Here is a 17,790-nt window from a genome sequence, read left to right as displayed (position 1 = left end):
TCCATCCTTGGCAGCAAAAGTTTGTGCTGGCAGCCAGCAGCTTTAACATACCTCAGCCCTTACCTCAGTGTATGCCCGAGGCATTACACTGATGTAAGTTTCTATTTCTTTTGGACCGTGAGCCAGCCACTTCTGCCTGTCTAACATATTCACTACTCTCCTGCCAGTTGGCAAGATTGCCTTGGCTCGTTTTAGCCAACAGCTGATATGTCCCACGCTGCATCTGGTTCTGCACCATGGTAATTTGTCTTCATTTAATGCCTGCAAATGTTACAAGTTTCCAAAAGTGTGACACCCTACCTGACAGAATTTCAGCAAACCAGACCATGGTTCAGTTATTTTATCACTTGTATAGGCTAAAGTAACAAATCAAAATGACGAGGCTCTTTTAAGTTAAAAAAAAAAAAAAAAATGTTTTGTTGGATCTTTGCTGGCCAAATGTTTTCAAATTGTAAATTATTTTCCTTTCTGCATCTAAGTGTCCCTGTCTGTAAAGCCATGCATTTCTTTCCAATGGTGAATTGTGGTTAGTTCAATGTGAAACTAAAGATACTGGCCTAGTTTGCAACGACCCTGTGATCTCATACATTACTCTTCTTCACTTGCACTCAGAAATGCATTGCATCAAGTGCATTGGCTTGATGGAATGTAGTATCACTTTTGCCAAAATAAAATCTTATCTCATAAAATATCAATATCATAACACTTTTAGACCAACCTAGCATCTTAATAGGGCTCCACAATATGGCAAAAAAAAAAAAAAAAATCAGATCACAATTTTCATTTTCACTGAAAAAAACTATTAAATTCATGATGATGTGATATTTGTTGGGCTGTGTACCAAAAAAAAACATGTTCTCTTACATCTGGAGAACAACACCAATCGGCCATCAAACTGACCATCTCTGCAGCACTGCAGTACTTCATTATAAGGCTACAAATTGAAACTTGCTGCAATTTAGATATTGCACTTGGCTATATGTATGTTCTAGACACTATTTAACGGTGCAGCCCAACATCTTATTATATTGTTCTTTGAGGAAAACATCTTGATTTTAGTGCAAAGTACACAACCTGTTCTAGTGTCTCACTACATTATCTGATCCATAATAAGAAAACACATAATGTTCATCATGTAATGGTGCTTACATGGAATTCAGAAACCATAACCTTGGTACTTCAGGTCCTCCATGAGTAACATGCTCAGGGGTTTGCATCTCCTTTGGGTCGTTTGCGTTGTATCTCTGCACAAGGGTTGCAGTCATTAGACAGTAAGCATTCATTTGTTCCATACCAGACCATGGAGTGGGACACGGTTGTCTTTGCAGAAGTCAAACAGGACACATCACCTAAAAACATTATAAAGATATTAGGTTCATAATTCTCAATCTGGATTTGGGCTTTCAGGGAAAAAAACTTCCAGGATTGACCGTTATTGCGTTGTTGTCAATTCCTCTTAACATCACAATCCACTTGCTGACACGCCCCCTCACAACAGTGAGTTTTTCAGGTAAAATATGCTAAGGTTTTAAGCTGTCGTTAATTAAGCTAATAATATTCATTTATAAATAGACCACATGTCCCTGTCAAAAATATTCAGAATTCACTTAACCACTGCCGTTGAACAAAGTTGTAACTGTCCATTCATGAGCCACTGCTTCGTAGCACTGTCAACTCATTGATTAATCACAACAACAGAGACGCCATTGGTTAGAGCTTGTCCAATCAGATTCTTGTAGGCATGACATAACCTATCCGCCGTAGAATTATAATAGAATAGTTTATCATAATAGATCTGTGATGCTACATTAGCATTACAGTAGCAGCACACTACATTATGATGTGGATATCTTTATCTGTATCTGTACTGTGACACATTACCTCTTGTCATGTGGAATGCATGTCTTCCTGTTTTCTTTGACTGAAAATTTTGTGGTGTAATTCACTAGAAGTATAAAATAATATAATATCAACATAAAGTAAAGTGCATATAAAGTATTACACTGGAAAATGCTGTTATTGGATTTAAGATTTAAGAGTTAATCTGTTAACTTGATTTAATTACAGTGAACCTTTTTTTTAATTGTTTGAAAAACAATCTGAAAATTTCTATACTGAGTAGGATAACTAAATATGTTTGTCATTTTTTAGTCTTCGGGGAAATCCAACCCTTTGACATACAGTGTCATCTTAGGACAAACAACTTAACTGCCAACGTTTTTGTTTTGTTCTCTTTATATTGCCACACAAAAGCATATGTTTTCATTCTTGGTGGTGAAATTGCACATTACTATTCAGGACATCCTTTTTGAAAAGCATACGTGCCAACCTATGTCTCTTTTGTTATGGCTTTCAGAATGAATGAAAAAAATAAAACCTAATAAACATTATTACAAAGCTCTTTATTGACGCATAACTTGTAACCATTGTAGAAATCGCCCAGTAAGATCAACTGCGCTATGTTCAATATGTTTAACTGTGCTGGTTTTGGCTCTTAGCTGTTTGGTAGAGAAATGTAAGTTTAGCATGCAAAGTTGGCAATACAAAGTGCTTTACTAGCTTAAAAATCATTATGACAAGATATAAAAGAAACACAAAATAATAAAGGATTGTGTGGAGAAATGCATTAATAGAGACTGTAAATTACAGTGAAAACAAAGAAACTTTCCAAACAAACAACATCAAGGACTACAAAATAGTGGGATATGTGAACTTCCATCCAAACCGCATTTTTAAGGTCTTTGGTCACTCTAGTGCCAACATTTGTTTTGCATTTTTGCTGGCCTTTCATTATGTTAACAATGTTTTTGTATACTTACAGGAATTCCCTGTTTCTGCTATACACGGACTTGAGCTGTGATTAATAAACAAGCTTTTCTAACAAGCATGAGCAGAGGTAGAAATATCGGTGAATGATGCAGTTGTAGAACTGTGAAGCTGTAATGTTTTTCCTCATTGCCTTATTAAACCCTTTGCTGTGCCTTTTTTGCGTTTACAGTTTACGAAGGACGTGGTGAGTCAGCTGGAAAGCGTTAAGATCGACCTGAGGGGAATAATCCTGTTAGAGGCAGAGGGGAAGCAGAACCTCCAGGACTTCTCTGAAGCTGGCCTGTCAGAAATCAACTATGCAGACTACCTGGAAGAGGTAACGTACATATACCTGCACACATACAGAAACAACAAACAGATACGCGGTGACACATCGGAATGAGCAAGCAGGAAGGAACTAACAGGAAACACTAAAATGTGAGTAAATGAGAGGAAACCTAAAGCAACATTATGTAAAATTTGGTGTCTCCAGTTTCAGAGGGCAGTTCACTTATACACCAATATACTTGTAAATACAGCAAGAAGGCCAGCTTGACCTCTCTTTCCTCTTCGGTCTGTTCACCTCTGCTGTGATTTCCCTGTAGGCTGAGCCTGGTTATATTGCCTATCTGACCGGCTCTGGTTCTGGCATGACACGGGTGCTTCTTTCCGCCAGCATTCGCCCTGCTCAGCATGACACCTTCCATTTCCCTGTAGTCCAAACCTCCACCCACACTCTGAACAACCAAGTCCTAATAACTAGCAAACAGCAGCCCAGCTCAGCCCGGCCAGCGAAGTTACGGAACGGAGTGGTAAATGGCAGAGGCACCAATTACTCTATTACAAGTCAGTGAGGCAACGAAATGACTCTGAAGTTGTTGTGATGCTTTAAAGCAGGTCTATTCAGCTACCAGCTGGGAACCACATACAACACTTTTGAATTTTTCTATGGCCCTCAAGAAGCTGCTTGAAAATCAGGCTGGCATGTGTGTGATATCATAAATAAAACTGTGGTATATACTGTATCTCTGAGGTATTTTGAAACATTTGAACCAATATGGCAACTTGCTTTGCTTGTGGGCTGACTTTAGTGAAATGACAAGAAGGCATAGCAAGTTAATTATTAATTATTTATCTGATAAAATTAATAAACATTAAAGGAGTCATAACTCATCTGTCTTTGAAAGTCTTTATTGTCAGATTAAGTGACCTAGTAACTAAATTTATTAACTGAATTAACTTGATGCAAAAATTTATAGATGAATCAGATATTTTATTGCATTTCATAACTGCAACTGCAATTTAGTTGTAAATATTTTGATGACTGATTAAACGTTGGTGGAACCTCTTCCATCATGCAATCACTGAAATGGTAGATCAGAGTTATCCTCACTTTGCTCCTATTCAGCTAATAATTTCCCCTGCACAGCTCACCATTTTATCCTCCTGCACTTTGCACAGCCTGACAGGCCACCACACAGAGATCAGCCTTCTCTGTTAGCAGCACCAGCATATCTGTCCATCCTTCATGCAAAAACAGTGTAAATTAATTCATTTTTATTGAGAATTAGAGAGTGGTCATAGGGCTGCCTGGCACCTTTTCGGGGGCCAGATTTGGCTCGCAGGCCGCAAATTGAGTATATATGGTATTGGTTGTGTCTTTCTAAAATACCTAGGCTGTAATTGGCTACAATAGGATTACACTTGTTCCACAGCTGCCATTCGCTAAATAAAACCTTACATTGCACTCTGGGCTACAGAGAAACTCACATCACCAAAGCCAAGAACAAGCTCTAGAAGGTAAAGAGACATTAAGTTTATTGTGAAAATCACTCCAGAGTGAATGGGCTGGCAAAAAGTATTACTTCGCTTTGCCAGCCACATCAAGTAATAAACTGGTCTGTTTATTGTGCAACAAATGCATTGGCGTGATGAAAGACTGCAAATTAAGCTTGGTCTGGTAGCTTTTGCCTGTTTTGGTAAGGTTAATTCATTGAGAAAGTATTCTGTGTGGACCACAGAACACCAGCGATTTTCCTGTTTGGCCCATTTGCTATTTAAGTTGAACAGTCGTGCTTTAAAGGGACACAGATTGAATGAGCTGAAAACTATAAGAATTTTACAGTCTGAAGGCCAAATTAGTCTTAAGATATTTTACTGTGAATACAGTACAGTTAGATTGCAATAGAAGGCTATATGACATCATTTCATTTGTGTTAGTTCTCTATAGGTTTCAGGATAAATATTGATAAAAGATTATCCTATACATGTAATAATATTATCATATTAGAGTTGTACATTAATGGCATGTAACCAGAAATAGCTTGACTCCCTGGCTGTCAGTTAACATACAGCAGGCAGCCGTGCTTTACCTAATATGAGCTGCGACATGACACAGTACACCGGGCTCTGTTGAGGACCACTGAAGCTCGATTATCCAAAAGGATTCCTGCCAAGGCAAAGAGTGTGTAACAAGCCGGGACGTAGCATTCCCTGTCTTCTCCAACACTACCTGTCAGGTTCACTTAGATTCATTTCCTGAGAGAGCAAAAAAAAAAAAGCTTCAAGGACTCCATTCAGATGTACCGCCATGTGTCCCAATACACAATTCACACACTGAAGTCAGACAAAGATATTTCATGTCCAAAAAATGTTTCCTTAACATTTTTTAAATTTAGCCACATTTTAGATGTATATTAGAACCATTTTAGTAAGAATGGTTGCAGGTTTCTAAACACGTAATTTAATTGAATCGGTTAAGATCTGAAGCTAAAAAGACTAATTGGCTCTTCAGCATTAACTTAGTGAGTTCTATCTTTGTGGCTTTACAGAAAGTTAAAGGAAAAACTCTGTTATTTAAAGGGATCATACAAGTGCTGGAAATCCTTGAAAACACTTTTAAGGCGCTGTTTTGCAGGTTTGAAAAAGTGCTTGGAGTTTTGGATTTAGGTTTGTTGCCCTTTGGAAAAAAGTTGTCTTGGATAAAGGGAAAATGCTGCATCTAAAAAACAATCAATAAGACCATTAAATAGGTCACATGTGCAAAACATTAGTTTATTGTATAAAAAGTCTGCAAATTAGTCGCCCACATTCTTCACTTTAATGCTGGGACAGAATATAAGGGCATACTACTACCCAGGTACTCAGACACATACACTTTACATATCTGATACAAAAACAACACTCCTGTATTATTTACATCAGATAGGCAGTTGGTGGGACTGCAGTTATGTACTGTAAAAGGCATCCTGTGTTTCTGTCAATCCTCCACTATTTGCACATGAATGAGTTTAACTGAGAGAGGAATGAATGAGTGTTTGTACTTTGTGTTGTGTTTACACAACTGGTAGAAACACTTGAAACTGCATGAAATTGTAAATGCCTTACCTTAGAATTAAGTTGCTACTTAACTGAATGGTTTGCTTTTTACATTTTAAAAAAGTCACACATTGGTTCAATCAGGTTATATATGATACCAAATCTTCTTACAGACAGATGACACATTTTGAAACTTGGGTTTTCCTTTCATTTGTCACCCTTCTGTGGAATGCTGTCATGGAACATAATTTTTTTTTTTAATAGCTCAATGACATGTGATTTAATGTGCGGTGGAAATGAAATAACTATTTCAAGTGTATGTATATGAATATGTACTTTACCACAGTTGCAAGGTGCTGGAAAAGCTTGAAAGCGAACCTTGAAAACTGTTGAAAAACGCTTGAATTTGACGTTGGAAAAGGTGTAGGAACCCTGTATTCAGATAATATATATTTATTCTTCATTAGAATTAAGTTGTTGAACTACTTGAACATTTTCTCCTTAAGAAATTGCTTTAGGAATATGACTTCATTTGAAATGTAATGCAGCCCTGATGATCTGCTTTTAATACAGTAGCTCATTATTCATTAACTTAAAGCTACTACAATGAGTTTTTAACTGTTATGAAACTCTCAGTCTAATAGTGATGCTTCAGTATTACCTACATAAATTACGAGACCATCTGTGAGAAGATCTGCTCCTTCTATGTAGTTGTTTTTAATGTCTGCCGAAATCTCCTCGAAATCAGATTAAACGAGCCTGTGTTTACATTTTGCTAGACAGACTTACAGAGAGTTGCAGATTAACCAGTGAAAGGGAAGCAGGAGAAGATTTTTATTTAGATAATATTATTTTTTATGTTATATTTTGTGTATATGGTTTTGGAAACATTACCACTTTTGTCCTCAGGGGCCTCCAAAATCAACAAAATATGAAGCTTCTTGTAGTAGCTTTAATAGCTGTTCCAAGCTACAGCTGGATGAACAAAAATAAAAGACAACTTTCTAATGAAGTAGCTAGTCATGGATGAAAGTCATTGAAAAAATTAGGCTTAAAAGCAGTACTTTACACTCAGCATGAGTGCTGAGAGAGGATTGCTGACTTTTTTCTCTTTCTACCTGCTTATCTTCAGGTCAACAAAGGAGTCACTGTGGTGGACCTGCTCTCTTTTGCCAGAGAGCTGGAGGCTCAGACAGACCTCATGGTAAGAACACCTCGGTGCTGTTCTGGCAGATAAACAAACATCAACTCTGTGCAGTTTCACAGCATTTACTCAGTTCACAGACACATAATTAGTTTTACTTATTTATTTATAAAAAGGCATAGAAGCACTTTGGTGGATTTTGGTATCTTAAATCCCCAAGTTCTAGCTGTGTGTTCCTCTAAAACACAACAGCCTCTTGGAGCAGACTGACTGCTCTGCCATGCCTTCAGGCCGTTTCAGGAAGGTAGCACAACACATTTATTTAACTTTAAATGTCCAGTAGGATCCTCCAGAACGATGGAGCTCACAGTTAGTTTAATTCTAAGGAACTCAATTAAAGAGTGACTTAAAGCTTGATAAATTTGATGTAAAAATAAAAATATCTGTTATAGCATCAAAGTAAAGGTGCTACATACAGTCTTTTTTTTGCACATAAAACAACATTTGTATCATACTTGATACATGAGTTGCTGAGACCACTACAACATCAATATGAGTGCAAAATCCAATATGGCTGCCTTCATGTGGTGACTCAAGTTTTTGGCAGAGAAATGCTAATTTTGACAAAGTTTAAGTAAGAAAAACTATTATATTGTTACTAATATTTCAGTATGAATGTTTTTTGTATTAAAGCTACCTGTAATCACTTAATATTTTGTACATTGCTGATCGCTAAAGATAGAGATTTCGGGTGGAAACATATTTATATCCCTTTTTTTATACATACCAACAGCTCTCATTATTATTACTTGGATGTTGCAATTAATTATTAGTAAGTTCACATTTGCTAACAATTGTCTTTTTAATTGACCTTCACTGAAACATATCCTTGGCCTTCATAATCTGTATATTATATAGACCAGTTCAGATTAAATTGATTATGATTGTTAATTGTTGATTTTCCAAAAGAAATTAATTTTTTTTTTTTTTTTTTGTGATCAGTTGAATTTTATAAATGCTTGACTTATCAAATGTGATACAAACAAAATATTATTTACATAAATAAAACTGATTTTTTCAAAATGTCAAATAAAAACTTCATTTCCAAATAATTTGAATTTTCTGGCAGTTGTTTGATGTTTCAGGTTTTGCAGGGTAAAGACCAGATTTCCCATTAACTACTGCCTTTTAAAATGTACAGTGAGGTTCCTGCACCTGATGCCTCTCCATGGGTGTCAGTAAGACCCTCGATAGAGTAAGGTAAAACTCGCCCAAAAAAGAAAAACCCTTTTAACAAAGAAAAAACATGGAAGAAACGTCAGGGAGAGCCACAGATGCACAGACATGTAATATATGTCGCATGTACAGAACAGAACATCAGGGTCACAAAAAATACAGATTTCAATGATTCTAAAATATATGTCTCTGACATGACTTGTTTGATAGTTTATGAGATAAAATGTCTGCTAGGACTTTCATAAATAATATTTCACCAAGCTTGCGTGTTTCCCTTCTTGTGTGTGTTTCAGCCTCGAGGTGCTCTGCAGACCGCTCTGAAAGGCCACGTCGGCACTCTGCGGCAGATCCACAGTCTGCAGATACTCCCCATGGAGCAAGCCATGGTAATGCCCCCCTGTATGTCTCTGTTTTCAGTCCAGATATTCATGCCCAGCCGGACTCTGAAAGGACTCATCAACCCTAAACCATTTAAAATTGAAGCAACCTACGTATCTTGCAATATTTTGGTTAATTCTGCTGCTTTTTGATTTGTTTGTTGTTCTTCCCCACAACAACCGAGAGGAGATGAACTGACATGACACCAGGATATGCAAGCTAGGATTGTGCATTTTCCAGTTTTCAATTTTCTATTTTTACTACTTAGTATTTGTTTGTTTGGCAGTCACACAGAAGTCGGGCATGAAAGAGGCAAAGAACAATTTTCTCACCCACAGTGGCCTCAAATGACCAGTGTGCAATGCAGCCACAGGGCATGTTGTGTTTTCACTGAAGGATGCTTTTTGTTAGTGAAAAATTACAGCTCTTGCTCTACTGTTGTTATGAGTACATGTAGAACCCTCACCTATTCTTCACTGGGGGGATGCTGAAAGGCACTCTGGGAAATGTAGGAAAATGAAAACGTTTAGAAGACGAAGCAGGTTGAAGGAAGTCAAAAGTGTGTGAAGGCTTATTCACAATCCTTATTAGGATTATTCTTGATGAATATCATGGAGCTAGTCTTCTATCACCTTCCAAGGTGGAGGCTCCTTTGACATGATGAGATCAAGCGGCTGCAGCAGAGGCAGTAACAAAAAGCTGAAGTCATGTTGGATGATTTCCAGGAGACTTCACAGAATATACAGGAAGTGATATTCACATCTTGTTAGATTATCTGTAGGCTGCCTGTAGTCTGCAGACCACATTCATATCTTAAGAAATAACATGCATTCTTGATCACTGATGAGGTGAAGTAGAACAGATCCCCCTACTGTTACATAATCTTTTGTCCTTTTTTCAGCCTTGTAAAACACTTTGTAACTGCTCATTTTGATAAATCATATATGTATAATCTTTAATATTATCAGCCACAAACTATTAGTTTGTTTACAGATTATAACTTAATTGCACAACATGAGTCCAATATATCCATCATTAGATATTAGAGTTATACAGTAAATTAGGGTTCTGTACAACACTTGGTGTTTGTTGTCAAAATTAAGAGCCAATCAGAGCTTGTCAGTTCATCGATCAGGTGACAGCCAGGCGTTTGCAGTCAGTGGAGAGCAGCTACAGCGCCTGGCTCTATAAATTGTTATTAAAAAAGTTATATTTACCCACATGCACATGATGTCAGTGCAAGTCAGGATCAAGTAGACACAGATCTCACTGGCATGCACTGTGTGACGATCACCGCCGATCAGTTCTGCGCCTGGCTCAGCCTGGCTCATCTCGAACAAGCCTTGTGACTATAAGTTGGGGCGGTGCTTGGTCCGTTTTCAAGTGGGACAAAACGGGAAGCCTGGTCACAAACCTTCTCAAATTACAAACAGTACACTAAAATGTGTTCCTGAAAGTATTTAAGGAGATAAATAGGCAATTTAGTCACAGAATCCTGTTTCATATTGGATCAGCAGAGCCTAGTTTGGCAGTTTTACCTGAGTTTTATGAGCCTGGTGTGTGCCGCTCCTCTGTTAGTCACCGTGCTGAACTTGCCACGCATTAAATAAATGGTTGTGATTGGCCCAAAGAGATGCAGGATTGGTGGAAATCTGAACGGGAGGGTGGCCAGGCATATCTGCCAGAACAAATGAAACATGAGCTTGCAAATTCATCTGGTTCCCAGGCTGCAGTGAAACATTTAGCAGCTAAAGAAACAGATATTTCCTTCAGGAGTTGATAGAGACCAAACACACAGCTAAAGGAGAGTCAATATTGGACCAGAAACACAATTCTAAATGAATGATAATTTGATTATCAACTTATAAGGTGATATCAGTGTCGTGTTTACAGTTTCTTATGCTGCCCCCAAGTGGCCCCAAAAAAAAAATAATGCAGGTTTAAAAAAGTCTACGTAGGAGTAATTGGTGTGTCATCCTTGTGCAAATGTCTTTTTATGAGAATGGCATCGTCCTTGATGGAGAAAGCATATTTCAGCATTCATTTAACATCATCAAAAGCTGAGTGTTTGTGACCCTCAGGCATGTGTCATCAAACTTGTCATATCTAAGAAAAACAAATTAAATATTCAGTTTTCCTTTCTCTGTCAAAGGCAATGTCAGTCTTTTGAATAACACCAAGGATTTATAGCAATTAGCAATTCAGACAAGCAGTGATGCACTTCAACACAGATTTTTCAACAGCTTGTTATATTTTTCTTTCTTTTTTTTTTTTTTAAACTTTTTCCACTTTCAACTTCAAGAAATATGTTAGAGCGAGGGTAAGCAGAAATGTGTCCATCTTGTGTATTTAGTGTCCCCATTCATTATTTTGAACATTTAGAGAGATACTTTATCTCACAGATGACATGTAGTAAATCAGAGAAAATATATCTCATGTTGGGTCTTATTGTACAGTAGGATATTGTGCGTGTGTGTGTGTGTATGTGTGTGTTCTTGTATTTACATTAACATAAAGATCATACACTCAATGTTGTTGGACATGAAGGGTTTTGTACCAAAATATTATAGAATATCCACTTTAGGAAAAGAAATGTTACTTTAAAGTTCCCATGAAATGGCTTGTTGAGTACTTGTTGCTTATGTGTTTGCTTTAAAACAGGCAGCTAATGAGGGATATTCTGTCCTCAGTGTGTGTGTCTGTACACAAATTGACAGATAGCTAACACAGATGAAAAGAAAGTCAGAGGCTGGAGTAAAGCGGAATGCCCTTTACTGTTGTCGTCATTCTCATCACAAGATTCTTTTGTAAAACTGAAATAATACAGAAAAACAGCACCAATTAGTGGATGCATTAGTATACTTGCAGCAGGAAAGCTATTGAACAGCTAGTTTACGCTGGTTTAATGTTCACATATCAACTAATGCATATAATGCGCTGCAGAATACAAACATGATGCCTATGATTAACTAACAACAAAAAATTTCTTACAAGCGGTGCTCTCCAAGACACAACAGAGGAAGGAAAAGATAAGGTAGCTGCAGCTGCAAGCTGTCCACATGTCACAACTGAAGCACTTCCCGAAAGAAGTCTCTAAATGATCACCTGACTGTATCATGTGACTCAAACAACCAATGAAAACAGCAGTAGCAAACAACATGAAGATAATAATGAATTACTCGAAATCAACCACTAGGGGGAGGAATATTGAAAATAATGGCAAGTTCTTAGAGAACATGACAAGGGACTTGTCACGAACATTAATAGCCAATAGTGCGAGATAGGAAGATATATTAGCTGACCTTTACTTGACAAAACTGCCTCCAGCACCAGGTTGTCGACAGGGAATAGGCCACATCACCAGGAAAGTTTTCTTGCTGGTTTTGGCCCCTGGCACCCTGGGGAAGATTTGCAGCTAACCACTTAGTGGTTTGCTAAGTTACTTTAGCAACAAGTGAAACTATCTTCCCATCAGGAAACTCTGTAAATCACCTCAGTACTGTAATTGTTGAGCTGAGCAGCCAGAGGACATCGGAGAAAAACCAAAAAATATGTAGGTTACTCCATAAAATATGATTCAGTTATAAAGTTGTGCTTTTTGAGGCCCCCAGAAATACTGTTTGCCGCTTTGGAGCATAAATGTATTCTCTTTGGCTCCAGAAACGTCTCAAGCAAGAGTGTCATTTGATGCCCCCAAGTGCAGGATGAGCCACCAACAGCTTTTAATTTCCAGAAAAAGACAAACTATGAAATATCATTAAAATACCCAAAAGCATCTACAAGCCAACTTTTTGTCATTGTTGGGTGAGATAATTATGCATAGTGTAATACATATTTGATAAAAGCATTGATTTCATGGCTTTGTAAAATACCACAGACCATTGTTATGAAGAACAAACCACTGCTATGAAGAACATACTGTCGTTATGGACAGTTATTATCTATTTTGTGTCAGATTGTTGCTTTTTTGGATACATAACCATGCAGGATAATGTACAGTGAGGTCACTATTGCAAAAATTATAAAATAATTTTAAAATTAATATTTTATGTCAACCTGTTAAATAAATAAATAAATAAATTAAATATTATTATTTTTTGGTGGGGGGGGGGGGGGGGGGGGGGGGGGGGTCACCATGTAATAAAAACCAGTGGGATAATACAGTGAGCAGGTCATGATTGGTCATGAAATAAACCCCAACCCTCTAACACTCTAACATTTATTATCCCTTTATAACAGACCATCACTGTAAAGAACATACTGTTGCTATGGACACAGTTCTGATCATAGGCTTTGGAGGAACAATACAATCCTTTTTAAATCCATCAAATCTTTCTAAAATTAATATTTTGCATTGAATTGTTGATTTTTTTTTTTTGGTAAGTAACTATGTAATACATTATCACTCACTCCATGGGAACTTTAATTTAGTCATTCATCTGATGCCTTCCATGGAAAAACAAAGGAAAAACTGTTCAATTGTTACATAAAATGTATGTAAGCAATTGTATCACAAAAGTAAGTGAATTATTTATTTCTTTTGCATTGTGGATATTTAATTTTGGAACAAAACTCTTCTGCATGCCTGTACTAAAAGCAGAATATTGTTCATCAAGTGTTGGTTTTGTTCTTGCCTGGTCTCTGTTTGTGTTTCACTGGTGTAAAATGACCCCTGGCTGTTTCGCCTGACCTTTGACATTGCTGGTGTTAATTTGTGCTCTTTTTGTGCCCTTTTTAAAGAGTGCATTGAACCAGAGTATGAGGTTCCTGGAGAGAACGGCCTCAGACCTGCCGGTAAATAAACCAGCCCTCCAGTCTGAATTTGAAACCCAGCCTTATAGATTTAAACTTAAACTGATCAAAATCTCTCATTTCCTCTCTGCAGAACAAAGTTTTAGCAGTTCTTGATGCCATTGAAGCTGCTCAGTATCTCATCTCCCAGAATGCTTCACATTTAATCAATCGGGTAAATGAAGGATCAGTTGCTTTGTTTCTACTCTCAATGTATAAATGGTCTGTATTAACTCACATTATGTCTTAATCTTTCTCAGGAAACAGAAAGATTCACAGCGACCATCGTCGGCTACTTCCATCAATACATAGAATGGGTTAAAACATCTGTAAGTGTTTGTGTGTTAATTTGTTAACTTGTTGAAGCGTATGTAGCTCTCACTTTCTAAAGTGTTGACTTGTATGTTCAGTCCAATATTTGTTTTGGTCAAACCCAAACACCGGAACACAGAGAGTTGTGCACCGGCAGAAAGACCTTTGCGTGTTACATAAGAGTTTTGGGAGTAAATTTAGAGAAGACATATATAACAATTACAACCTCTATAAATCTGTGGAATTTCCTTTGTGGCACATTGGTTTCTGCTGTAGTTAACTGAGGAATTCAAAACAGAGTAGAAAAAAACATGACGTTTGAAGCCCCGGGCTGTTTGTAAACCTCAGAGATGTCAATAGAACATTTTTATTTCAATCAGAATTTTTTAGTTGTTTTCCAGGAACACTTAAAGTCTTGGTATTTTCTGTATTGTGCAACGTGCCGTGACACTTTCAACAAGCAGTATGGTAATGCAACGGGATTTCATGTTGCTAAGCAGAAAACAGTTGATAGTTTGGATTATTTGAAGTGGGGCTGTATGAGTTACTTATCAATAGTCGGTGTTTTACCTACAATAAATGGCAGTTGACACGTCCCCAGATTGAAGAAGCAGAGACGAGTACCAGCATGGAAGATAAGCAGTGTGCTGCTGTAGACAAGACGCTTAATATTGGTCCACCTGAAAGATCACGATCAATGAATGAATATCAAAAAATATACTCTATATTTAAAATATTTTCACTGCTTTACCTCGCTGTCAGACAGCAATGTCTGTCAGGAATCTGCTGTTACTGTATATAAGCCAAATATCGCTCTCTCCAAAGCAACCGGACTCCTTTGGCAAAAACAGCTATTTTAACTCACAGAGAAGAGGTGTTACTCATTTACCACTGTCTTAGTTGGTTGGTTTGTTTGTGATATTGTGTGATATTGGTGTTTTGAATGGTTAGTTCTGATTCATTGAAGTCTCACAGCAACACAAAAACTAACCAAACGAGGCAGTGGTAGACCAGCAATGCCACTGTTCTATAGAATTACTGATTTTGTCAGTGGTGTTTGGTTGGTTTGGAGAGAGAGAATTTCAATTTTCAATTTCATGGGGTTTATTGTTGGAAAAGGTTGTCTGATGCCAAGGTTAAGCTGAGAAAATATTCTAAATATAGCGTACAGTTGCACTGTTTTTTTTTTTTACGTGGCTAAAATATGTTTTAGCAGTACATTGCTTAGCTTCCTACATTGGGACTCCTGCTGCCTCTCCAAACTGTGGGTGTGCTGACCACATCTACTGCAAGTAAAACACTGACTAAGTATCTCATTCAATCTTGCTACAAATAATTATAACTATCCCTTTAATATACAGAATAAGGGGGCAGTGTAACTGGTGATGTATACTATTCATGAATCTGTTGTGTGCTGACATTTACTGTTTATATCCTGCTCTCTGCAGTTGGCCATGGAGGTTGCACCATGCAAACCCTTCAGCAACATGGTGGACACGGTGGATATCATTGGCTGCAGTTTCCTGGTCGACTCCATGGTAATTATACCTGACATACAGGGAAACAAACCCCATTTCAACTGTGTATTTTAAAAGGATAGGTAGTTAGCTCATTGGGGATGGATATTTCCCAGCAAATATACTATTTGGTTTTGTTTATAATGGTGGATATAAAGCCACAGGAGCAGTCTTCTGTTTGCACTTACCTGTAGCTGCAAAGTTAGCAGTATGGCTAATGTTAGGTGTGTTGGTCTCACCTTTTGTCAGTGGTTTCTGTGGTGGAAGGCAGGCCTATATCAGAGTCTCTTGCTCTTGAAGTTATAAGACGATTCTTTGTGGCTCACATTACCTTTATGGATACGTAAATTTAGTAGGTTAGCTGGCTTTTGTCACTACTGAGTGCATTAAATTGTTGAGGGTTTTTGCAGAAATAGGCCAATTTATCTTAACTAATAACATGTTGGAATCATGTGTATAGTATGTGTATTTTCAGACATGTTTTCATTTCTGGGAAAAAAAGAAACTTCCAAACATTAATTTGGGGAACTAGAGAATGATTGGCATTCTTGCTGGGAAAAGGACTTGAGCAATTAAGAGATTATCAATATGCTTGAGTAGTAATATTCTGTTGATTGGCTTATTGATTAGTGGACTAATCATTTCAGCTCTAATTCTTTGTGTTTTCCATAGAACACATTCTGGATGGGCCTGGGCTGCAGCACTCTCTTCCTGCTCCCAAGCATCATCCTAGCAGTGAAACTAGCCAAGTACTATCGCAGGATGGATACAGAGGATGTTTACGATGAGTGAGTAATTGTACTTGTTATTCTACATACATATACATATATACATTTATTTTATAGTTTATACTTACTAAAATTAGATATCATATCCTTTAATTATGACGTTGTCAATGGTTGCAGGACTTCCTTCTTTCTCTACAGCTTCTTCTTCTGCACGTAATATTTAGCTAAGCTGCAAATCATGAGGATAAGTTTTACTTTTCAGTTTTGAGTTTGCTAATTCATTGACTTAAAGGAGAAATCTGTAAGATATTTGGTGTAATAAATCATAAAATGACCATGATATCTCATCAGAGATCAAGGAAACTGAAAGCAACCCTACAGCTGCTGTGTCATTGACAAGTGACAGTGTATAAACATCTGGCCAACTTACAATGAAATACTTGTCGTCACTTGTTGCGCTCATCTTGTGCTCCTGCAGTGTTTCTGCAGCCTGCCTGAGTGTCCTCAAGTCTGGGGAGGAGAGGGCAGAGGGAAATAACTCACTTCAACCATAGATCGTGTATTAAATAGGATTTCAGCCTATTTAATATATCGTTTATGGCTCAAACTAGCTATTTGGACTGCTGTAGATTTTTGGATGAATTGTTACAAATTGTTCCTTTAAGGATTTGAATATCATTTAATAATTTTGAGATTCTGTTTGAGTTTTAGATACAGCCTTTTTAGGGGTTCTTTCTTGTTGCAGTAGTTCTGCTGGTTCATTGTTGATGTATTTTCTCCTCCCTTCTCTCTTCTTTGTAGTTCCTCTGTTTCTGGGACTTGGCATTTTACTTTGTGATAACCATTTCTACTATTTCCATCTTCCATATTCTTTATTTTTTTTGTGTCATTCCTCTCTGTCAAGCACTTGGCACTTTACAAAGAAACATTGACACATTCGTCAAATTCATATTCCTTCTTCATGAACCTTTTGTTCGCCCTCACTGGACTCATTCAATCACGGCTTTACGCAAATAAAACACAATGTCTTGATCAGTGGCGTCTCTCGCCATGTGATCTGTGCTGCTTTACAGGCAACCTTCTGGTGCATTTCTATCACTGAACATTTCAGTAACATTTTTATGTTTTTTTTTGTGTATCTTTATAGCATTGAGACAATTCCCATGAAAACGTAAGACATTTTACCCACTTCCCTCTCCCTTTCAACTACTATCACTCTGTGCTTTTCTCTGGATCTTGTACATAGAATTGTTTACTAAATTCTTGGTGCTGGTTTACGTTTTTAAGCTTGGAATTGCTCTTAATGGGTGGATGGTGTGGCTTCTTGTCGTGTGCTACCTTTGAAAAGTGCCCCTTACGTTTCATGAAGGGCTCTTGCAATCATTACCTTACAAGTCCACCTGTTTTTTGTAAGTTATAGTGTAAATAAAACACTATTGTTTATACTCAAAAAATCTTTATCTCCTAACATTCTTGAAAAGTTTGACTACTCAAAAAGAGCATTTTTATTCCAGAAGTTTGATCAGCATGCCATGTCTCTCACGTTACATTTTTCATC

General features: G+C 37.3%; 1 protein-coding gene across 16 annotated transcripts in view; it reads left to right on the top strand.

Annotated features, from left to right (window-relative positions):
• prom1a (prominin 1a) overlaps nucleotides 1-17,790 on the top strand; it is a 130,810-nt gene that overhangs the window by 104,438 nt on the left and 8,582 nt on the right. For 6 of the 16 annotated variants that reach the window (XM_084719744.1, XM_084719739.1, XM_084719737.1 and 3 more), the window contains 10 exons: nucleotides 2,999-3,145; nucleotides 7,259-7,330; nucleotides 8,800-8,892; nucleotides 11,187-11,204; nucleotides 13,625-13,678; nucleotides 13,770-13,850; nucleotides 13,936-14,004; nucleotides 15,436-15,525; nucleotides 16,177-16,292; nucleotides 17,380-17,403. In XM_084719744.1, the coding sequence (XP_084575870.1) occupies nucleotides 2,999-3,145; nucleotides 7,259-7,330; nucleotides 8,800-8,892; nucleotides 11,187-11,204; nucleotides 13,625-13,678; nucleotides 13,770-13,850; nucleotides 13,936-14,004; nucleotides 15,436-15,525; nucleotides 16,177-16,292; nucleotides 17,380-17,403 (764 nt within the window). Of the gene's footprint in view, nucleotides 1-2,998; nucleotides 3,146-7,258; nucleotides 7,331-8,799; nucleotides 8,893-11,186; nucleotides 11,205-13,624; nucleotides 13,679-13,769; nucleotides 13,851-13,935; nucleotides 14,005-15,435; nucleotides 15,526-16,176; nucleotides 16,293-17,033; nucleotides 17,354-17,379; nucleotides 17,404-17,790 lie in introns of those variants that run through there. The other 10 variants (XM_084719748.1, XM_084719741.1, XM_084719740.1 and 7 more) reach the window with 4 other exon arrangements.

The sequence above is a fragment of the Lutjanus erythropterus genome, chromosome 5 (assembly GCF_056507025.1).
Source record: "Lutjanus erythropterus isolate fLutEry1 chromosome 5, fLutEry1.hap2, whole genome shotgun sequence".
Lineage (NCBI taxonomy): Eukaryota > Metazoa > Chordata > Actinopteri > Lutjaniformes > Lutjanidae > Lutjanus > Lutjanus erythropterus.
Note: the sequence above shows the minus strand (reverse complement) of the source record. Positions and strands in the feature narration are given on the sequence as shown.